The sequence below is a fragment of the Watersipora subatra genome, chromosome 10 (genome assembly GCF_963576615.1).
Source record: "Watersipora subatra chromosome 10, tzWatSuba1.1, whole genome shotgun sequence".
In the NCBI taxonomy this organism is placed as follows: domain Eukaryota; kingdom Metazoa; phylum Bryozoa; class Gymnolaemata; order Cheilostomatida; family Watersiporidae; genus Watersipora; species Watersipora subatra.
Genome location: NC_088717.1, coordinates 59626775 through 59652021, shown reverse-complemented (window position 1 = coordinate 59652021; position 25247 = coordinate 59626775). Strand labels below are relative to the sequence as shown.

At 37.6% G+C, this 25247-nt stretch overlaps 1 protein-coding gene across 1 annotated transcript; it reads right to left on the bottom strand.

Moving 5' to 3' along the window:
- Positions 1-34: 34 nt before the first annotated feature.
- On the bottom strand, positions 35-24898 carry LOC137405814 (flavin-containing monooxygenase 5-like). The gene is made up of 11 exons (XM_068092228.1): positions 24890-24898; positions 20097-20321; positions 15849-16021; positions 7832-7978; positions 6751-6877; positions 6350-6523; positions 6157-6265; positions 2499-2651; positions 2231-2416; positions 1908-2041; positions 35-610 (listed from the first exon to the last, which is right to left on the bottom strand). Exons 2-11 carry the CDS (start codon positions 20267-20269, stop codon positions 424-426), a joined length of 1563 nt encoding a protein of 520 aa, XP_067948329.1. The 5' UTR covers positions 20270-20321; positions 24890-24898; the 3' UTR covers positions 35-423.
- Between the last annotated feature and the right edge of the window lie 349 nt (positions 24899-25247).

Sequence of the window (25247 nt, the reverse complement as noted above, 5' to 3'; positions counted from 1 at the left end):
TCCATGCGATGTCAGGAATAGACTGAAAGAGGCAAAGATATAAACAATGACTCTTTATTCTGATTGTTAGAAAAAATATTGAAATAAATTACTGCATCAACCAACGGTAAAACTTTGAACTGTGTATTCTTGTTCTAGCCTGACAAAATCCAGACAGAGCAAGGGACACCAGTGTGAATATTGAGCATTGAATGAGTCGTCTCACAGACACACTCGCATTGAATGAGTCGTCTCACAGACACACTCGCATTGAATGAGTGGTCTCACAGACACACTCGCAATGACATAATGATTAGCTACTAATTTTACCCTTTTGACTATCATGTCAGCAAGGAGAATTAAGTGAACAGTTTTTTGGCACAATTACAATACAAGAACCAGTTAAATCTATGAATGAAAAATACTTTTTGATTCAGATTGTGGCTAGAACATACAGTCAAGGAGGGAGAAGAAGAGACATACAAGGTAGTAAAAAGCGATAAGGGCTACTAGTGGAATGGCAAGACTGAATCTAGGCACAGGCACTCTACGCACGAGCTGAGCAGCTTCCTTGTTATAAAAGGGGCCTTGAAGACTCCATTGAGCTACTCCCCCACTTCCAAATAGGAGTCTACAAAACCAGTACATACAAATTGAAGTTGTCCTCTCTATGCCATGAGCGCGCCAATATACCATAAAACCTCTATTTAAACGCCACCTTCATTTGGATGCCACCTCTATTTAACTGCCACTTTGACATTATTTGATCTTTACGAACCCAAAATAGCAAGTAATAAGTAGATAACTTTCCACAAAATGGTGCTAATAATAACTCGATTGCATCAATAACAATTAATTCTTTCATGGTTGCTGTTCGTATCGAAATCCATTTTTTAACTCCAAAGCTTTGCAGTTTTTTCTTTTAAAACTTTGAAAGGGACATTATCGAAATAATTAATAACTGTATCATACTGTATATACCCAGTATCATACTGTATATACCCAGTATCATACTGTATATACCCAGTATCATACTGTATATACCCAGTATCATACTGTATATACCCAGCTAATATGTTTTACTCAAAGTAACTCTTTGTTTAACTCGGTTTAATACTTCGACGTTTATGAAAAATAGTTTCAAAAACATCCTGACAGCATTAATGCTAATCCACCCGAAGAAAAGTGAAAAATATTTTTTCCAAATTCTGATGAGATAGTCGAAAAATGCAACACCACCTTCTATTGGGACATCATCTCTAATAAATGCCACTATGAAAGAAGGATTGCAAAATAGAGTGCAAAGAGCTTTATTAAAAAATAAAACCTCAAGTAGAGGTTTTACGGTATGTGGTATGCGCAATAGGCTGTTGTTTCAGTCGAGGTCTTATCCAACTATTAGTAGCAATAAAAGTACGAACGAGCAGACAGCTGTAAGAGTACCTTTGTGTAATTACTTACGATTATCATAGAGTCGTGACACATGAGTACCATAGAGCTGTGACTCATGAGTACCATAGAGTCGTGACTCATGAGCACCATAGAGTCGTGATTCACGAGTACCATAGAGCTGTGACTCACGAGTACCACAGAGCCGTGACTCACGAGTACCACAGAGCCGTGACTCACGAGTACCATAGAGCCGTGACGCACGAGTACCATAGAGTCGTGACGCACGAGTACCACAAAGCCGTGACTCACAAGTACCATAGAGCCGTGACGCACAAGTACCATAGAGTCGTAACTAATGAGTATCATAGATTTGTGACTGACGAGTACTATAGAGTCATCACTCACGTGCAATGTGAAGCTACAGAAATAGTGGAAGCGCACAGATACTAAAGACAGCGGATACTAAAGACAGCAGATACTAAAGACAGCAGATACTAAAGACAGCAAATACTAAAGACAAAGAAATGCCCGGCTACCTTGGAGCTAGTGGTAAGTTTTCTACTAGATTGGGTTTGGAGCCAATCATCTCTGAAATTTCATCTACATAGGTGATGGGGTCTTGCTGAATGGTGTGCCGAGATGACTTGTAGAACCTCTTGCGACAGATGATCTACAAAATCACACATTGTTAGAAATTATCTCATCACTCACTACATGAATTTTTCATCCTATTACAGCCCTGCAGTTTCTCTAAGGCAGCAGGTTTTTCCAAGAGAATAAGGTTAGTTATAAAGTAGTTTTGTGTGACAGACTTAGCCAGCGATAAGCAGTGTGTTGAGATACAAAAACGTTATATTACCCTGTCTTTGATAATAGCCTCCTTCATATCTACAACAGGGGGCAGCTTAGTACGTCCCATAATGATCATAGCTAGCCACTGAGCCTGAATCTCAGACATGGGCAATATTCCTCCACTGGTGGGCTGCACGAAACCGATGAAGGCCAGTTCAGGGCCAATCTTAGGACTGAAGACATTCTTGTATAGCTGTAAGTAAGGATAAGAATGAAGGAGCACTCAGTAATTGCACCAGTAAAAGAACAACTGGCTATGTCTTACATTATCTCACCTTCAAGTCATTAGCCTCGGAGTCCAGCACTGAGCTCACTATATCTTCAGGCAGAAAAGGCAGGTCGATTGTGTAACCAGTGCACTTTACAATAACATCTACATCAAATGCTGCTGTGCCATCATCAAACACCACTGATGTCTCTCCAATTTCCTAAAAAATTTCTACATAATAAATAAAAAATCAAATTTGATGAGTTTCCCTGCCTCCATGACACCAGCCCAGAGATGTCTCTAGAATAATTGTTGTCATTGTAGCACCTGACGTGCCTGTCATGATACGGTTACAGTTAAATCTCGTCATACAAAGTTTTTTTATTTTAATATTTGCTCTGTCAGTTGAAACCACCGTAAGTTGAATCAAATATTTTTACAAAAATATGTTGTATTCGGTTTAATTTGTTCCCGAGCAAAAATCGCAATGATATATACTTCAAGTAAACATGTGTACAATTGAAACCAATACAACATGCAAAACTATGTAAAAACATTTTCGAAATGTAAAAACTAAATTATACAATAAATTAATAAAGTACAAATAAATAGATTTTATTGTCAGTTTATTCCAGGACTTTTCGAGGGGTGCGAGCTGTTGTTCGGGGGAGTGCAGGAGTCGACCACGAAGGCGAAGGAAGTGTATTGGTTATCGCAAAAAATCTGAGTTAAAATTTTGCTTATAACTCATCACAACCTATCAACAAGTCTTTTATATGTTGTGTGAAAACTTTTTTTAGTATAACTTCCGATAACATTGTTTTCAAATATTTCGATTATGTCTGTTGTTTATTATATTTTGAATGCTTTTTGTTTCATTAAAACATTAAAAGCAATGAGGGTGAGATTGTTCTCGTTTTTATCTGTTTCATCATCTCCGGAGGTTCAGTCGGAGAGGGTTCGGTCGGAGAGGGTTCGGTCGGAGAGGGTTCGGTCGGAGAGGGTTCGGTCGGAGAGGGTTCGGTCGGAGAGGGTTCGGTCGGCGAGGGTTCGGTCGGAGAGGGTTCGGTCAGAGAGGGTTCAGTCAGAGAGGGTTCAGTGATGAAAAGGATAGGGAAGCGCTGCTTCTACGTGAACAGAAGTGCAAGTTCAGCAGTCTATAGAAATACACATACAACAGAAGTGCAGGTTCAGCAGTCTATAGAAATACACATACAACAAAAGTGCAGGTTCAGCAGTCTATAGAAATACACATACAACAGAAGTGCAAATTCAGCAGTCTAAAGAAATACACATACAACAGAAGTGCAGGTTCAGCAATCTATAGAAATACACATACAACAGAAGTGCAGGTTCAGCAATCTATAAAAGTACACATACAACAGAAGTGCAGGTTCAGCAGTCTATAAAAGTACACATACAACAGAAGTGCAGGTTCAGCAGTCTATAGAAATACACATACAACAGAAGTGCAGGTTCAGCAGTCTATAGAAATACACATACAACAGAAGTGCAAGTTCAGCAGTCTAAAGAAATACACATAGTACAGAAGTGCAGGTTCAGCAGTCTATAGAAATACACATACAGTAATACTTCAACTTACGAGTGCTCCAACGTACGAGAAACTTGAGATACGAGCCAGCTTTCAAGCAAGTTTTAGCACTAACATACGAGCCATGTTTGAGATACGAGCACTTGAGTCAGTTGCCAAGTATGCCGGAGGTGTTTTATGAGAACAGCATCACTCTGTATTTTTCAACTGCTCAGATTATACTGTTGTACCGTATTTTTTGTGCACGATTTTCTGTGCAGAATTATGTGAATTAAAAGTACTGTGCGTAGACCGAAAGTTTGCCAGTAAAATGAAAGATAATACAAAGAAAAAGCAAATGATAACAGTCGATATTAAAAAGAAAAATATTGAAAAATATGCGAAACGTGTATGCATGATTCAGCTAGCTCGGCAATATGACAGAAATACATTCATAATTATCAAACAGAAGGATTATATTCAGGGCATTTAGTTCGCAAAAGGACTAACCATAGTTTCTAAACGGTGCAGCGATCTTCACGACTGCTGATGGCATTGGACAAACAATTGGCCGGTGACAGCGTAACTGAAACGATGCTATGTGAAAAGGCCGGCGCTATCTATCCAAACTGTTTAATAGACATTCGGACAAGTTGGCTAGTGGTCGTGCGTAAACCATTTGTGACGACACCTGTGTTCGTCCTAATCGCAACATGTTGCAAGGGCGACAAAGGCAAACGTCCTTAGATAGGTTTATCTTAAAACGGCCGGCTAGTCGTGAAAGCGAAAAAAAAGGAAAAATTTCTCGCTAACCAGCGAGAAATTTCAAACTATGAACGCCGAAGAAATTTTAATTACGTTTAGTTGAAAATGAAAGTTTGCTTCTAAGTTTGTCTTTTAACACTTTGATAAAATCCAAATTTATCAAGGACAACTGTTGTAACGAAGGATAACTTATATCTCCCTCCCTGGCAAATGCGAGTGTTAACTGCTATTGTATGTATTTAATTTTACATTTTAATTAATCACATTTCCTTGCATTATTTTTCATTTGTTGCTTTCTGAAAGCATGTAGTACGTAAGGACAATAACCAACATGTTGTTTCTGTTACAATATCTTGTTTTGAGTGTTTTATTTGCTTTTTTAGAGTATGGAAACCAATCAATATATATTTAATTGTTCTATATATAAATGAATTGCCCCAACATGCGAGTAAATTGACATACGAGCTCAGTCTCGGAACGCATTAAGCTCGTAAGTTGAAGTATGACTGTACAACAGAAGTGCAGGTTCAGCAGTCTATAGAAATACACATACAACAGAAGTGCAGATTCACCAGTCTATAGAAATACACATACAACAGAAGTGCAGGTTCAGCAGTCTATAGAAATACACATACAATAGAAGTGCAGATTCACCAGTCTATAGAAATACACATACAACAGAAGTGCAGGTTCAGCAGTCTATAGAAATACATCACAAGAGGTTAAAAGTAAGTTAGTTTAGTTTTTTATTATTTTTATGTTGTATTTAAATGTCTACTAGCTTTTGTACTTACAAGGCTGTCATGTTTTGAAACATTTTTTTGTTGATGAATATGAACAAATTTTTCACAACTCGAGAGCAATGTTTGCTCAAATTTTACGTTGTATGTCAAAAATCTCTTGGGCAGACTGTATGCCTTGGTACACTTGCCATCATGTCCTAGCCAAGGTATGTCACATCACACTTACACATAATCCTAGTACATCACACCACACATACACCTAACCCAGGTACATCACACCACACTCACACCTAACTCAGGTACATCTTTGCCACACTCATACCTAACCCAGATACATCCCACCACACTCACACCTAACCCAAGTATGTCACACCACATTCACACCTAACCCAGGTACATCACACCACACTCACACCTAACTCAGGTACATCTTTGCCACACTCATACCTAACCCAGATACATCCCACCACACTCACACCTAACCCAAGTATGTCACACCACATTCACACCTAACCCAGGTACATCACACCACACTCATACCTAACCCAGGTACATCTTTGCCACACTCATACCTAACCCAGGTACATCTTTGCCACACTCACACCTAGCCTTTGTAAGTAAGATTTCTTACCACACTTAACAATCAGAGACTACAGCAAAGAAAGTGGTGTATTTTGGTTACACACCCGAATATTTGGCACAATGGTGATGTTTCCTCTTTGTATGTGATGAATTAGGGTTGGGCTCACTGTTGGCTGGGTTTGGAGTGCTCCCATTTTAGGGTCCAAGTTCCATCTGCAGTAGAACCAGACGAATGATCCAACCACCACACTTGGCAGCATGTATAGATGAAGGAATGACTTCACAGGCTACACTAACCTTTCCGGGCTTCCCGTAATGACACGTACAATAGTCTCCAGAATGAATTGCTTTACCCTGAATGGCAAATAGTTGATGAAAAAGCGGCTGGCATAGAGGTCAATGGGCTGCGCGAAGACGTAATTGGGCAGAACCCAAGCACCGGATCTCGTCGACAGGTGAACACTCTTCGACCTACATGTAAATAAGAAGATACGAATCGTCACTTTTTGAACTGCTTTTACACGTATATATGTGGATATGACTGGCCAATCTTGGACCTACACATAGATAAGTAGATACAACCAGTGCCTCTTCGACCCAACTGTAGATAAGCAAATATAATCGGCATATATAGATCAGTAAACAAACATATCATGCAAATATATAGAAACTAAGATACAAAACTAAGATAAACAAACCCTCGGCTGTTGGCGCAATTCACTGCTGCATCGACAGCACTATTACCAATTCCAATAATGACAACATTCTTGTCTCTGAAGCCGTTAGTAGTGACATCCTTGTAGTCAACACCGTGAATAATTGTACCTGTACAAAAAGTACAACTAATGTACCTGCACAAGAAGTACAACTAATGTACCTGCACAAGAAGTGCAACTATTGTATCTGCACAGGAAGTACAACTATTGTACCTGCACAAAAAGTGCAACTATTGTACCTGCACAGGAAGTACAACTATGGTACCAGCACAAGAAGTTAACTGTTTCAATATGTCCAAGCTCAACAGAGTCTGTAAACTGAATGAGTGAATATAAATACTGGGTCCTTGTTATCGGGTAAAACACTAGCCACCACCCATTTCACCATGGACCTTAGACTATTACATAGTAGGGTTCCGAGATTATAAGCAAGCCTTTATTTCTCATGGCAGTTCTAAGACAAGTTGAATGAATATCAAGGTTATTTTCCTATGCATAACATAGAGACGTACACATGACGTACGTTATGTGCACGTTAGGAGACGTACACATGAAGTGTTGAATAAATATATATATAATAGAATATCTATAATGGAATATGGTATGAGAGAAACACTTTAGTCTTATGTGTATCCATTAACTTGGAGTTGTCTTCTACATACATTCTTCAGCATCATGTGACCACTGTAGTAATTACTCTATGAAGATAATGCAAATGAATCTAATAGAACATGTTTAGCATACACCAATTGTGTTTGTTAGAAAGCAAACGTGCGATTATGGTAGCCTAAGAACATTAAATATTGATAGTGTACCCAATCTAGTACCCCCTACAGGTAGGAAGTCTACCTCGAGTGTACTCAATCTAGCATCCCTTATGGAGAGGAATTCTAAAGTATCCCTGCAGAAGAACAGTGGTTAGACTTAATTAGCTCTAAACATTAAGTCAAGAGAATAGCATGGGCTCTTCCCCAAATTAAAGCAAACATGCAGAACATCTTACGAACAGTTCATGTTAAGTGAAGAGTCCATCAAAAAACGGCAGAGGAGAATTACCACTGACCTTTGAATGCACTTTGGCCTGGAAATGAAGGGTTCTTGGGTTTGGCATGGTGCCCTGTAGCCACGATTAGGTAATCGCAAGTAGACACAAACTCCGTAGAGCGAGCTCTCGAGTGACACGCAAGTCTCCAGATTTGACCATCTGAAGCTATGAAGTATGAGAGAATAGAATGGTCTAAATATGTGACAAGCACGAATCATCTCTTATTCTCAGATTAATTGACCATAGGACCTTTTTAACGCCATCAAAGTTATTCTAGAAAAATGTCAGGAAGCAAACAGCGGCACAACATGCCTGAGCAACAGTCAACGAAATATCACAAACATTCCCCTGATTTCACGCCAAAATTTGAAATTTAAAATCAAAATAATGTTAACACATTCTTGCATGATGCAAATCTATTATAACTGTTGTAATATGAATATTAGTACAAAATAAACATAACTGTTGTAATATGAATATTAGTACAAAATAAACGTATAACTGTTGTAATATGAATATTAGTACAGAATAAACATATAACTGTTGTAATATGAATATTAGTACAAAATAAACATGTAACTGTTGTAATATGAATATTAGTACAAGATAAACATGTAACTGTTGTAATATGAATATTAGTACAAGATAAACATATAACTGTTGTAATATGAATATTAGTGCAAAATAAACATATAACTGTTGTAATATGAATATTAGTACAAAATAAACATATAACTGTTGTAATATGAATATTAGTACAAAATAAACATATAACTGTTGTAATATGAATATTAGTACAAAATAAACATATAACTGTTGTAATATGAATATTAGTACAAAATAAACATATAACTGTTGTAATATGAATATTAGTACAAAATAAACATATAACTGTTGTAATATGAATATTAGTACAGAATAAACATATGACTGTTGAAATATTAATATTAGTACAAAATAAACATATAACTGTTGTAATATGAATATTAGTACAAAATAAACATATAACTGTTGTAATATGAATATTAGTACAAAATAAACATATAACTTGTAATATGAATATTAGTACAAAATAAACATATAACTGTTGTAATATGAATATTAGTACAGAATAAACATATAACTGTTGTAATATGAATATTAGTACAGAATAAACGTATAACTGTTGTAATATGAATATTAGTACAAAATAAACATATAACTGTTGTAATATGAATATTAGTACAAAATAAACATATAACTGTTGTAATATGAATATTAGTACAAAATAAACATATAACTGTTGTAATATGAATATTAGTACAAAATAAACATATAACTGTTGTAATATGAATATTAGTACAAAATAAACATATAACTGTTGTAATATGAATATTAGTACAAAATAAACATATAACTGTTGTAATATGAATATTAGTACAGAATAAACATATAACTGTTGTAATATGAATATTAGTACAGAATAAACGTATAACTGTTGTAATATGAATATTAGTACAAAATAAACATATAACTGTTGTAATATGAATATTAGTGCAAAATAAACATAACTGTTGTAATATGAATATTAGTACAAAATAAACGTATAACTGTTGTAATATGAATATTAGTGCAAAATAAACATATAACTGTTGTAATATGAATATTAGTACAAGATAAACATATAACTGTTGTAATATGAATATTAGTACAAAATAAACATGTAACTGTTGTAATATGAATATTAGTACAAAATAAACATAACTGTTGTAATATGAATATTAGTACAAAATAAACATATAACTGTTGTAATATGAATATTAGTGCAAAATAAACATAACTGTTGTAATATGAATATTAGTACAAAATAAACATATAACTGTTGTAATATGAATATTAGTACAAAATAAACATATAACTGTTGTAATAAGAATATTAGTACAAAATAAACATATAACTGTTGTAATAAGAATATTAGTACAAAATAAACATGTAACTGTTGTAATATGAATATTAGTACAAAATAAACATAACTGTTGTAATATGAATATTAGTACAAAATAAACATATAACTGTTGTAATATGAATATTAGTACAAAATAAACATATAACTGTTGTAATATGAATATTAGTGCAAAATAAACATAACTGTTGTAATATGAATATTAGTACAAAATAAACATATAACTGTTGTAATATGAATATTAGTACAAAATAAACATATAACTGTTGTAATATGAATATTAGTACAAAATAAACATATAACTTGTAATATGAATATTAGTACAGAATAAACATATAACTGTTGTAATATGAATATTAGTACAAAATAAACATATAACTGTTGTAATATGAATATTAGTACAAAATAAACATATAACTTGTAATATGAATATTAGTACAGAATAAACATATGACTGTTGAAATATTAATATTAGTACAAAATAAACATATAACTGTTGTAATAAGAATATTAGTACAAAATAAACATGTAACTGTTGTAATATGAATATTAGTACAAAATAAACATATAACTGTTGTAATATGAATATTAGTACAAAATAAACATAACTGTTGTAATATGAATATTAGTACAAAATAAACATATAACTGTTGTAATATGAATATTAGTACAAAATAAACATAACTGTTGTAATATGAATATTAGTACAAAATAAACATATAACTGTTGTAATACGAATATTAGTACAAAATAAACATATAACTGTTGTAATATGAATATTAGTACAAAATAAACGTATAACTGTTGTAATATGAATATTAGTACAAAATAAACATATAACTGTTGTAATACGAATATTAGTAAGAATTGAGAAAGGCTAAAATTTTTATAAATGAACCTAAACTACCTTTGATAAAATAATATAATAACTCTTTAAAGTCAGCATTGATTTTCCGACAATTAAAGAGTTTTTCGAAAAGTTTTCCAAAAAAGATCTCATCAGTCAACATAACCATACATAATAGTTTATAATTGAAAAGTAATTGGTATTTCTTTAAACTGAAATTTGCATTTTATTCAGCACAAAATCTTCTTTCTAATGATATATAAAAGAGCCAGCTTTACTAAATTCTTACATTCCATAATAATGAGAAAAAATTATTTAGAGAAATAATTTTAAATTTCCTTAAAATGCAGAAGATTATTGGCTATAAGAACAAATAATAATGTTACACATGTTTTGTGACTTCTCATGTTAGTCATGTACATCATAGTGAGCACTGAAACCTTGTCATCATAGTAGCTTTATTATTTTGCACTAAGAGGACATGTTTCTATCAAGCACCAAGAGGAATTATAAGTAGGATTGTAGGAGTTGTGTGATCAATGCTCTTATGTATTCTTTTGTATTAAATCCTCTCGAGTGTAGAGGTTCCTTATAAGTTTGTACAAACAACAGTGTTGACTTGGGCTATTTATCAGCTATTTAAAAAAATTCGTTGCTAGACCTACTACTTACTGAGAAACCTCTGAAACCAAAAACGGCTGTAAAAAACGATAGTAGGGTAAGAGTAACTAGCCAGTCAGATCGGTTGATCAAAAACCTTGCTAAAGTACTATTAATTAGTTGCAACAGAATCCGAAACTCCTGGAGGTTTCACATAACAAAAATCACATTGACTGTTAATAGTTTCATAGCAATGAGAAAAATTAAACTGGATACTTGGCTCTGGCAATTGAGCCTTCATTTTTTATTGCCAATTTTGAAAAAGTAATAAAGCGACCTAATTTGCCAATGTAGAATTTCATATGAAGTGAATCTTGTAAAGAATTTTGTGGAGAACACAGCCAAAAATATTTAGGTACTGTTAGTGGTTGCCATGCAACAAGCAAATGAACTACGCAATGTCATTTGCAGAATGATATCCTGCAATGTCAACAGTAGAATATAATTTTCACAAACATTCTGCTTGAGAAAATAAAAAGAGGCAGAAGGTGAATATTTTATTATTTTACATTTAGTCTGATGGGCATGATCTACTCATGAATGATCATAGAGTACGACATGATAAATTCCAAGACTACCGTTTCGCTAAGCTAGATTTCCAGTTCGAATTGGAAACTCTAGCTTCTCAATTCTATTGTGGATCTTTAATGATATAACACCATATGACAAAAGTGTTTATTAATCTAAACAAGCAAATCACGGTTTGCTTACCAGTTATACCTCAGTTATACCTCAGTTATACATCAGCTATACATCAGCTATACATCAGTTACCCTATACATCAGCTATACCTCAGTTATACCTCAGTTATACATCAGTTATACATCAGCTATACATCAGTTATACATCAGTTATACATCAGCTATACCTCAGTTATACATCAATTATACGTCAGTTATACATCAGCTATACATCAGTTATACCTCAGCTATACCTCAGTTATACATCAGTTATACCTCAGTTATACGTCAGTTATACCTAAGTTATACATCAGTTATGCCTCAGTTATACATCAGTTATACATCAGTTAAACCTCAGCTATACCTCAGTTATACATCAGTTATACATCAGCTATACATCAGTTATACATCAGCTATACCTCAGTTATACCTCAGTTATACATCAGTTATACCTCAGTTATACATCAGTTATACATCAGTTATACCTCAGTTATACATCAGTTATACATCAGTTATACATCAGCTATACCTCAGTTATACCTTGGCTAATGTAAACCAATAAAGATCATTCAAGCTTTATTTCAAATCATTCAAAATAACTTTATACTTTTGAATCTACTCGTATATATATATATTTATATATATATATATATATATATACGAGTGCAAAGCTCATCACTTTTGTGATTTGAGCACTCTGGTGCCAGCACATTGACTTTCTTAAAGTCTGCGAGGCAACTTAGTTGTTTCGTGGCAGGAAATCAACTCTCATTGGTAATGGGATTTGTGTCCCTTGCCTAAGCTCTGAGCTGCACTGATGAGGCTTCAATAGCCGAAACAGTACTGTCTGTAGCATGAGTATATGCTCCCTTACTTCGGTTTGGTTGAGCACTCTGTGAGAGGTGCGGCACTATTAGCCTTTGTGCAAAGCTCATCACTTTTGTGATTTGAGCACTCTGGTGCCAGCACATTGACTTTCTTAAAGTCTGCGAGGCAACTTAGTTGTTTCGTGGCAGGAAATCAACTCTCATTGGTAATGGGATTTGTGTCCCTTGCCTAAGCTCTGAGCTGCACTGATGAGGCTTCAATAGCCGAAACAGTACTGTCTGTAGCATGAGTATATTTATATATATTTATATATATACATGTAAATCTCAATGCTTGCCATTCGTCTTTCCAGTTAAACCGACAAAGTTTTAGCAACAAATAATCACCTTCGTCCTGGATTATAACTTGCGACATTCAAATGGCAAGTCTAATAACAAGCCGTGTAACCACAAGTCTAATAACAAGCCGTGTAACCACAAGGCTAATAACAAGCGAGTGAAACCACAAGTCTAATAACAAGCCGTGTAACCACAAGGCTAATAACAAGCGAGTGAAACCACAAGTTTAATAACAAGCGAGTGTAACCACAAGTCTAATAACAAGCCGTGTAACCACAAGTCTAATAACAAGCGAGTGTAACCACAAGTCTACTAACAAGCCGTGTAACCACAAGTCTAATAATAAGCCGTGTAACCACAAGTCTAATAACAAGCAAGTGTAACCACAAGTCTAATAACAAGCCGTGTAACCACAAGTCTAATAACAAGCCGTGTAACCACAAGTCTAATAACAAGCGAGTGTAACCACAAGTCTAATAACAAGCGAGTGTAACCATAAGGCTAATAACAAGCCGTGTAACCACAAGTCTAATAACAAGCAAGTGTAACCACAAGTCTAATAACAAGCCGTGTAACCACAAGTCTAATAACAAGCCATGTAACCACAAGTCTAATAACAAGCGAGTGTAACCACAAGTCTAATAACAAGCGAGTGTAACCATAAGGCTAATAACAAGCAAGTGTAACCACAAGTCTAATAACAAGCCGTGTAACCACAAGTCTAATAACAAGCGAGTGTAACCACAAGTCTAATAACAAGCGAGTGTAACCATAAGGCTAATAACAAGCAAGTGTAACCACAAGTCTAATAACAAGCCGTGTAACCACAAGTCTAATAACAAGCGAGTGTAACCACAAGTCTAATAACAAGCGAGTGTAACCATAAGGCTAATAACAAGCGTGCGTAACCACAAGGCTATGCTATTCTTATCTTACCCTCCGCTCTTATAATATACTGTATATCATTTTTACGATTACGTCGAAATAATGAAAATGCTGATATGCTATTCACTGAAATCCCTCCCACAATGCATGAAAGAGATACGATGCTTTCTCTCTCTCTCCCTCCTTGTCTCCTTCCCAGTTCAGCGTTATTCGTTATAAATTATTGTGAAAATGAAACCGGAAACAAATAGGTGATAAAATTTTAGATGGTGACAAAATTTTAGATGATGACAAAATTAAAGTTTTGTTTAGATAATACATAGTAAAACTTAGCTTCAGGTATGTGTTTAGTAATATAAATTCATTTAAAGGTTGACTTGCAACCAAATTGACATTACAGTTATTTGGTATCAAAAGATTCACCATGTCTTACTCTGCTGTGTTGTAGGTGCAAAATATGTGGAAATGTGATAACAAGCTTTTAAAAGCTCAGAAACGAACAGTTAATCGCCGCCATCACGAAACCACCGTAGATTGAAATCAGTTTATTTCTCTGACGTAGTCATTACATTTGGTTATTGTTTTGTCATGTGATGTTTTCACGTAAATTGAAAAGCCAATAAAAGGCTCAATATAAAACTTCTCGGAGCACTAGTTTATGACAAACACTTCGGGTTTTACCGAAGAGCCGTTACCAAATATAGACGCTCGCTAGTTGACAGTTTTGTTTCGGCTTGGTCTAATAGTCTAGTCGTAATCTGATTAAGTGACCCATACTTCCTGCCAAACAGCGCAAATAATTTCTGCAACATTTTTCAACTATCACAGGTGATCAACAGGCTCGTCATGTTTATCAGAGAATGATATGCACTCCTTCGAGCTAAGGTTAAAAAATTTAATGATTTTTTACGGTAGGTTTTGAGATATCAGTGCTCAAAGTGACAGCATTACAATGATGATGAAATAGACACGTAAGGGCAATAGACGTGGTTTTATTGAATGCGTGAAGTATATTTGTGAAAACATTTCAACGAATGAGGTTGCATGAAAATGTAAACATAAACCACCTTGTACAGCTACGTCCCATTTGAGCCGTTTTGAACAGAGATTCTAATCTACGGCGGTCTCGTGATGGCGGCGATTAACTGTTCGTTTTTTAGCTTTTAAAAGCTTGTAATCACATTTCCACATATTTGGCACCTACAAGACAGCAGAGTAAGACATAGTGAATCTTTTGATACCAAATAACTGTAATGCGAATTTTGTTGCAAGTCAACCTTCAAGTTAAATTCAATGTTCATGTTATACGTCTCTCTCGAAGGTGAGAACACCCTACAGTACGTACTGCGCATAGTACATTGTAAGTTTACATTTTATTGCAGATCATAACCACTATACACACACTAAAGTTACTGTATAGCAACCTTTTTATGCACAAACTTCTATGCACTAATTGTTATTATCAAATCAACAAATTCATGCTTTTTATTTTGTTTTCACAGTTTGTATTATTTGTTATTAATTAGCCATAACTTGCCAATTATTTCCCATTTACATTTAAACACCTTAGCAGTTGCTTTATTTTTTCTCTCAATTTATTTCAACTGCAAAAAACACTTTTCTCATGATATGAAGTTTAAAAGTTGGAATGGTAACTGTTGTTGTATGTTAAATAAAAATGAATTTTCTGTACAAAGATTTTGTGCAAAGCAGGCCATTCAGCTAGTACTTATATAAACTGCTCTATGCAGTGCAATTATCATGCCACCACGTCGGTGTCACGAGAATACCGAGTATTTAAAATAATAATCAGTGTTTAAAATTTTGAGCTATACATTCTTGTCTGTATACTCACTTGAAACTCTGGTGGTCTCAAGCACCTTTGTCCGATACTCTATGTGGTTATAGAGGCCGAAGTGCTCCACGTACTTGTCGATGTAGGAAGCCATTGTTGAGTGATGAGGAAACTCTGTGCAATCATCAGGGAATGGAAAATCGGAAAAGGCGTAGTTATACTTCGATACATTGCTGTAAGTATAGGGCTAACCGTTGTAATATTGCTACATAATAGCTGTACAGTATATACAGAGTATGTTTCAGCTACACAATTATACATGTACAGCATATATTTCAGTTATGCAATAGATTTACAATATGCAAAGGTCTATAATAGATACAGTGCGGTGGTTGCAAAGGTCTATAATAGATACAGTGCGGTGGTGGCAAAGGTCTATAATAGATACAGTGCCGTGGTTGCAAAGGTCTATAATAGATACAGTGCCGTGGTTGCAAAGGTCTATAATAGATACAGTGCGGTGGTTGCAAAGGTCTATAATAGATACAGTGCGGTGGTGGCAAAGGTCTATAATAGATACAGTGCGGTGGTTGCAAAGGTCTATAATAGATACAGTGCGGTGGTGGCAAAGGTCTATAATAGATACAGTGCCGTGGTGGCAAAGGTCTATAACAGATACAGTGCGGTGGTTGCAAAGGTCTATAATAGATACAGTGCGGTGGTGGCAAAGGTCTATAATAGATACAGTGCCGTGGTTGCAAAGGTCTATAATAGATACAGTGCGGTGGTTGCAAAGGTCTATAATAGATACAGTGCCGTGGTGGCAAAGGTCTATAATAGATACAGTGCCGTGGTTGCAAAGGTCTATAATAGATACAGTGCCGTGGTTGCAAAGGTCTATAATAGATACAGTGCGGTGGTTGCAAAGGTCTATAATAGATACAGTGCGGTGGTGGCAAAGGTCTATAATAGATACAGTGCGGTGGTTGCAAAGGTCTATAATAGATACAGTGCAGTGGTTGCAAAGGTCTATAATAGATACAGTGCGGTGGTTGCAAAGGTCTATAATAGATACAGTGCGGTGGTGGCAAAGGTCTATAATAGATACAGTGCGGTGGTTGCAAAGGTCTATAATAGATACAGTGCGGTGGTTGCAAAGGTCTATAATAGATACAGTGCGGTGGTTGCAAAGGTCTATAATAGATACAGTGCGGTGGTTGCAAAGGTCTATAATAGATACAGTGCCGTGGTTGCAAAGGTCTATAATAGATACAGTGCGGTGGTGGCAAAGGTCTATAATAGATACAGTGCGGTGGTTGCAAAGGTCTATAATAGATACAGTGCGGTGGTTGCAAAGGTCTATAATAGATACAGTGCGATGGTTGCAAAGGTCTATAATAGATACAGTGCCGTGGTTGCAAAGGTCTATAATAGATACAGTGCGGTGGTTGTAAAGGTCTATAATAGATACAGTGCAGTGGTTGCAAAGGTCTATAATAGATACAGTGCCGTGGTGGCAAAGGTCTATAATAGATACAGTGCGGTGGTTGCAAAGGTCTATAATAGATACAGTGCGGTGGTTGCAAAGGTCTATAATAGATACAGTGCCGTGGTGGCAAAGGTCTATAATAGATACAGTGCGGTGGTGGCAAAGGTCTATAATAGATACAGTGCGGTGGTTGCAAAGGTCTATAATAGATACAGTGCGGTGGTTGCAAAGGTCTATAATAGATACAGTGCGGTGGTTGCAAAGGTCTATAATAGATACAGTGCGGTGGTTGCAAAGGTCTATAATAGATACAGTGCCGTGGTTGCAAAGGTCTATAATAGATACAGTGCGGTGGTTGTAAAGGTCTATAATAGATACAGTGCGGTGGTTGCAAAGGTCTATAATAGATACAGTGCCGTGGTGGCAAAGGTCTATAATAGATACAGTGCGGTGGTTGCAAAGGTCTATAATAGATACAGTGCCGTGGTTGCAAAGGTCTATAATAGATACAGTGCCGTGGTGGCAAAGGTCTATAATAGATACAGTGCGGTGGTTGCAAAGGTCTATAATAGATACAGTGCCGTGGTGGCAAAGGTCTATAATAGATACAGTGCGGTGGTTGCAAAGGTCTATAATAGATACAGTGCCGTGGTTGCAAAGGTCTATAATAGATACAGTGCGGTGGTTGTAAAGGTCTATAATAGATACAGTGCGGTGGTTGCAAAGGTCTATAATAGATACAGTGCCGTGGTGGCAAAGGTCTATAATAGATACAGTGCCGTGGTTGCAAAGGTCTATAATAGATACAGTGCGGTGGTTGCAAAGGTCTATAATAGATACAGTGCCGTGGTTGCAAAGGTCTATAATAGATACAGTGCCGTGGTGGCAAAGGTCTATAATAGATACAGTGCGGTGGTTGCAAAGGTCTATAATAGATACAGTGCCGTGGTGGCAAAGGTCTATAATAGATACAGTGCGGTGGTTGCAAAGGTCTATAATAGATACAGTGCCGTGGTTGCAAAGGTCTATAATAGATACAGTGCCGTGGTGGCAAAGGTCTATAATAGATACAGTGCCGTGGTTGCAAAGGTCTATAATAGATACAGTGCGGTGGTTGCAAAGGTCTATAATAGATACAGTGCCGTGGTGGCAAAGGTCTATAATAGATACAGTGCGGTGGTTGCAAAGGTCTATAATAGATACAGTGCCGTGGTGGCAAAGGTCTATAATAGATACAGTGCCGTGGTTGCAAAGGTCTATAATAGATACAGTGCCGTGGTGGCAAAGGTCTATAATAGATACAGTGCAGTGGTTGCAAAGGTCTATAATAGATACAGTGCGGTGGTTGCAAAGGTCTATAATAGATACAGTGCCGTGGTTGCAAAGGTCTATAATAGATACAGTGCGGTGGTTGCAAAGGTCTATAATAGATACAGTGCCGTGGTTGCAAAGGTCTATAATAGATACAGTGCCGTGGTGGCAAAGGTCTATAATAGATACAGTGCAGTGGTTGCAAAGGTCTATAATAGATACAGTGCCGTGGTTGCAAAGGTCTATAATAGATACAGTGCGGTGGTGGCAAAGGTCTATAATAGATACAGTGCCGTGGTGGCAAAGGTCTATAATAGATACAGTGCCGTGGTTGCAAAGGTCTATAATAGATACAGTGCGGTGGTGGCAAAGGTCTATAATAGATACAGTGCGGTGGTTGCAAAGGTCTATAATAGATACAGTGCCGTGGTTGCAAAGGTCTATAATAGATACAGTGCCGTGGTGGCAAAGGTCTATAATAGATACAGTGCGGTGGTGGCAAAGGTCTATAGCAGATACAGTGCCGTGGTGGCAAAGGTCTATAATAGATACAGTGCCGTGGTGGCAAAGGTCTATAATAGATACAGTGCGGTGGTGGCAAAGGTCTATAATAGATACAGTGCCGTGGTGGCAAAGGTCTATAATAGATACAGTGCCGTGGTGGCAAAGGTCTATAGCAGATACAGTGCCGTGGTGGCAAAGGTCTATAATAGATACAGTGCCGTGGTGGCAAAGGTCTATAATAGATACAGTGCCGTGGTGGCAAAGGTCTATAATAGATACAGTGCGGTGGTTGCAAAGGTCTATAATAGATACAGTGCCGTGGTTGCAAAGGTCTATAATAGATACAGTGCAGTGGTTGCAAAGGTCTATAATAGATACAGTGCAGTGGTTGCAAAGGTCTATAATAGATACAGTGCCGTGGTTGCAAAGGTCTATAATAGATACAGTGCAGTGGTTGCAAAGGTCTATAATAGATACAGTGCGGTGGTTGCAAAGGTCTATAATAGATACAGTGCCGTGGTGGCAAAGGTCTATAGCAGATACAGTGCCGTGGTGGCAAAGGTCTATAATAGATACAGTGCCGTGGTGGCAAAGGTCTATAGCAGATACAGTGCGGTGGTTGCAAAGGTCTATAATAGATACAGTGCCGTGGTTGCAAAGGTCTATAATAGATACAGTGCCGTGGTTGCAAAGGTCTATAATAGATACAGTGCCGTGGTTGCAAAGGTCTATAATAGATACAGTGCCGTGGTTGCAAAGGTCTATAATAGATACAGTGCGGTGGTTGCAAAGGTCTATAATAGATACAGTGCCGTGGTGGCAAAGGTGTATAACACATACGGTGCAGTAGTAGCAAAGGTGTATAACAGATACAGTGCCAATTCAACTGTGTCAAAAAAGTACAGTATACAATGTCTATATTAAGCGACCAATTAAACGGGTCTGAAAATAAAGTGCTAAATAATATGCAAGCCAGACATTTCTTACAATTATAGCTCGCTTACATATGTGTGCATTCCATGACACCATAGTTGTTTGGGGTGTAGTGCCACAGCCCACCATGGTACTCATTGGCCTCATATAGGACACAGTCTATACCCTTCTGTTGCAGAGTCTTAAGAGTGACCAGACCAGATATACCTCCTCCGATGATGATAGCCCGATAGTGTCTGTCCATCTCTTTAGCGAACACACTAAGCGAACACAGCTTTACTCCCCAGCAAGATGCTCTAAAATATTCTGTGTGTTTGTTACTACTTGTACCAGCTGACAACTGCACCATGAAATATAAGTACAGATTTAACATCTCAAGGGTGCACCACCTTAAGAAATCACCTAACAAGCTATGTCAAGGATATATTAACATGCATTTGTTGTTGTTATGACTGAACTTGGACTAAAATTAAGAAATTTATTATCAGCTTTCTACTTCCTGTTATATATTAAATCTATAGCATGATTTTCAACTGGATAGTGGGAGAATTTCATGGGGCGTAGAACACTATTTCTGAACACAGACAATAATTAAACCAGACACAGAACCCTTGAGCGATTGTTGTAGTTTGCTTTTTACAAACTGCAGTCCATTTGCGAAGAATTACTCAAAATAAAATCATTAAGCTTATTCAACTAGTGTATATACCACAGTTCAAAGCGGTATATCTTAAAATATGAAGCTGGGATTAACACGTTCAGCCTAATGTTAGTTGTTATGGATATTTTCAAGCAGCAGACACCTGGCTGAGGAAAATCAATCACAAAATGCAGACAGTTATGGTGTGAAAGCTAGTCTCTTAGTTCAACTGTTTGATGTCCTTATCTTTCACTAATTTGAACATCTTTTAATGGTAACTCTTTGGTTATTATGTGATGTACTCGATTAAATACCAATAATAATGAAACTAGTATCAGACTATATGTAATTATAATAACCTGTGAGTTATCTATATATATATATTTCTCAAAGTATGTCCGTATGCATGCATTCCAGCTATAGCTATTAAAATATTGGAATAAACAATCCATACCAAAGAAGATTTGATCTCAGACCCTACAGCTCGCCAGTCCAACGCCCTACCCAACAGGTCCCAGAGAATGAGTACATTGCTTGCCGATGTAAGTCACTATATGGGTGCACATAACTAACGGCTTTGCATACCACGCAGGGTGATTGCATAAGTAAGTGTCATTAGCTAGCTTACCAAATTTTCCATTAGCAATCTGCCAAGCTAATAGCAAGTGGCAGGCAACTCTCATTACTTCTCATTGTTTCCAAGCTGATATTTAATACTCGGGCAGCGCCGAGTAGCACAGCTAGTTATTATACAATTGCAATGTTTTTAGAGTTCCTATTTATCGAATGGTACAACCAAATTATATGTATGTTTTACAGTCAATGTGGCTTATAGTCAGAACTCCAGACTAAGTTTATGAGGCTGTACTGGGTCACCACCTCACTTGGCTTATAGAGTGCTAAGGCCAGTCTTCTGTGCAAAACGAGGACTGACTGAAGCCTTTCTAAGCTTGCCCGGAAGAGCGCCAACTACCATAGAACCTTGGAGAGGGCCTAATACAAAAAGGGACTATGTCAAGAAGCAGAAGGTTTAAGCCGGAGTTAAGGGCTGAGTTAGAGCTGGCAAAACACAGGGCTGAGGTTACCACAGGCCCAGAGTTTAGCCAAGAACTCGAGGCCCAGCTAAAAAAAGCTTCGGAGGCATCTGGAAGGACAGAATTGCGACGTTACGAGAAAGTTGGGCCGGCTCGTGAGTTTCTCGCCCGCCAGACTCTCGAGCTCAGAGTAGAGACCCTGGAGTCACTCGGCACAACCCTTGACCATCTTGGATCAATGGGCAGCCAGATCGGAGAGCCCCCAGTGTAGGAATACAGGAGGCAAGGAAAGGCGGCAATCTCAGGAGATTAGTGGGCCATGGCCATTTGCTTCTGCACCTTGCAGTGAGCAAGTTCTCTCTTGTAGTACACAAATTTTTACACCACAGCTACAAATACCAATCTACTTTCCAACAAACCTGTTTACATGACTCAACCAGGTTAAACAGTAAACTCCCTTGCAGATATGTTGAGCCTGTTACAGTACGGAGACAAGGGAGTAGGAACGCTTGATGGGCGTTGCTAGGATCAGAGGAGTTTGGCCTTTGTGTGTCAGAGCACGGGCTCGGCTAGCTCAGACGAGGTAGTGGAACCCCTCACCAACCAAGAAGGGAGTGCTTTGGGCCGGCTGCCTCCATGGACGAATCTGTTTCACACACAAACGCTCATGTCGAGAGACACTGGTTGACACTTTGCCCGTGAATGATCAGTCGATGCCTGCTCATATCCTTCCCTTCAGGGGTATGCCGCGAGCAGTCAGGCAGGTAAATCGAGTGACACATCCCTCGAGATTTACAAGCCTCTTAACTGGGTAGAAGAAGTGGAGAGAGCCGTTGTTCGATTCGGCCAAACCTCTTGCTTATTAGAGACCGAGCTCGTTGGGACACCCGCTTCAGCCAAAACACCGACTCGGAGGCTGTGTATCTAGATAGCGAAGCTGCCGGCCAAGCTGAAGAAGGAGATCATACCTATGGAATGACACAATAGTGGCGACACATGGGTCTGAAAAAACAGGTGTCACAAAAAACCCGGTACTTGCGGCCTATGTGCAGTTATGTCTAGCACCCGGAGGAACCAATGGCGCATCCTCTAGCACTTCGCCAGACATGTGTGCCCCTGCCATTAGCAGCACCTTTCTCGTGAGCAGGTCATGTCACATCAGACGGCACACGGAGATGACGGCTGTTGAGACATGGTCTACTTGGTAGACGAAACCAAGTGGCTTCCCTGTCTGCTCGCTAGAAAGGGAAACCACTTGGTTTCCTAAGGGAGGCAACTAGAAAAGGAAAGCGAATTCACCTGAGCCTAAGCTGAGTTGCTGACCGCAGGTTGCTTCTGTACAACCGAGCCAGCCTGGATCGGCTGAGCCACCAGATGCAAACCCCCCTCCTAAGAATACAACATCTAAGGACTGCTGTGAGTGTCACCCTGTTCGGCCGAGGGACCTAGTAGAGGAGACTCCGACACAGGTTGGGTCCCGCACTGATAGGTTGATCAGTCTTTTAGGAGTGCCAACTGTCGACGAGCCCCTCTGTTGCCAGCAGAAGGAGAGGACCTGCTAGCTGGTAGAGGATATTCACCACTAGAAGGCGTTGGTCCTCTGCAATGCCAGTCTGGTACAGGCCCGGAAGCTGTCCAAAGAGGATCGAGCCTTTGCAAGGTCTGAGGTACAGTAATTGAAGTTTGGAGCACGACAGCACTGACATCAACTACTCTCGCCTCCCAGCGCTGAGTGGACAGGCCACAGATCCTCTACTGGAGGAAGCATGTGATGGCAGAGTGCAGAGACCACAGATGACCTGCTGGCCAACCCCAAGACTGACGCTATAGCCGGGCCGACTCCCAACACAGCAAAAGACTCGGTCATAGGTGAGCCGACTCGGCATACCAAAAAGAGCAGACAAAGCGATTGATGGAGCCGGAGCCTAACTAAAGAGCGAACCTATGAGAGAGATGGCAGATATTACCTATAGACAGAGATGGCTGGCAGTCTTTTGCAAGTTGTTCTGTTGTACGCACACACACTGATCACATGTATTCATATATATATATATATATATATATATATATATATATATATATATATATATATATATATATATATGTATGTATATATATATGTATGTATATGTATGTATATATATATATATCTATGTATATGTATGTATATATATCATGTATTGAAATATATATTTATCTTATTGCTTTGCACTCGGTGTCTTTAATTTCGTGGAGCAATAAAGGGAACCGGCAGTTTTGTTTCCATGATAATGATGTGTAAAAATTATATGTATGTATGTATGTATGTATGTATGTATGTAATACGTATGTAAAAATTATTATTTTTATTTAAGTATCAAGATAACTCGTATTAACACGAAGTTGAAATGTGCTAATGTTAACTACAGACAAATCTTGTCTCCTGCGTGATTGCCCGTAAACAATATCACCGTGCTGTGTGTAGAAATACATCAAATATACCTAAAACATTCATGAATGCAAACCTAGGAAAGAAATACTCAACCGGTCATCTACAATGTACTTATTACCATTACTTGCATGCAGTAGGCTACAATATAAAACATCGGCGTCCCATAAATTGATGAAAACACAAGAAAAAATTTAGGTAGTCTACTCTATGTTGAACATCTGCTTTGCTTCTTAGTTGTTTTTGCGCATATTTTGCCATGTTTCCCACTAGTTATTGAGTGATTTAAATGATGCGTGCCAGGCGAATGATTAAATTTGTTAGATGTCATTTGACACGCTCAGGCGATTTAATTTCAATCAAATAAGTTCGCAATTGATTTGCTCGAATTTCAAATAAAAAATGATTAGGACACAGCTCTGCTAACACGTTATTTTATATAGCTAATGTATTTATTGACAATTAGTATAGAATGATTAAGCCCACGCAAAAAACTAGTGCTTTAATGACAAAAAGATATTCGCAGGCTACAACAATAAGCTATTAAGCAGGTCAACAGCAAATTATATGCCTAGCAGTCCTACAATGGAACGCAGGTGTCTAGAACTAACGAAGCTTTCAGTGAGTAAACTGTAAGTAATCTACAATGTCGGCGTACAAGGCAAAAACAATTTCCCGATGTATTAGTGCAGGTTGAATAGCGGTGATAGCTAGTAGATGTATGATATTGTTCACGTATCTTAAAATGGCTATATCATATACCTGCAGATTATAAGATGGACTTTGCATCTAGAGGCGTGTTTAACAACACCTCGCGGCAAATGAGCTGAACCGGCGATTACGCCAAATTGACTCGCCGAGTGGACATCAACCAGCTCGTTTAAGCGAGCGACCACAATTTCGACCACAACCACAAGTCGGCAACGCCGTTCAAAAATAAACTGTTTGAGCAAATCGATGACAGATGTTGCGTTACGAGCATAGGCAGCATATATATTTTCAATTTATGGCGATTTATAAACTGCTACAAATGTAGTTGTTTTACTTAGTGTACTGAGAACAAAGTATTCCATTAGTCATGTGCACTGGCAAAATACATCGTGAGTGAAGTAAAACGATT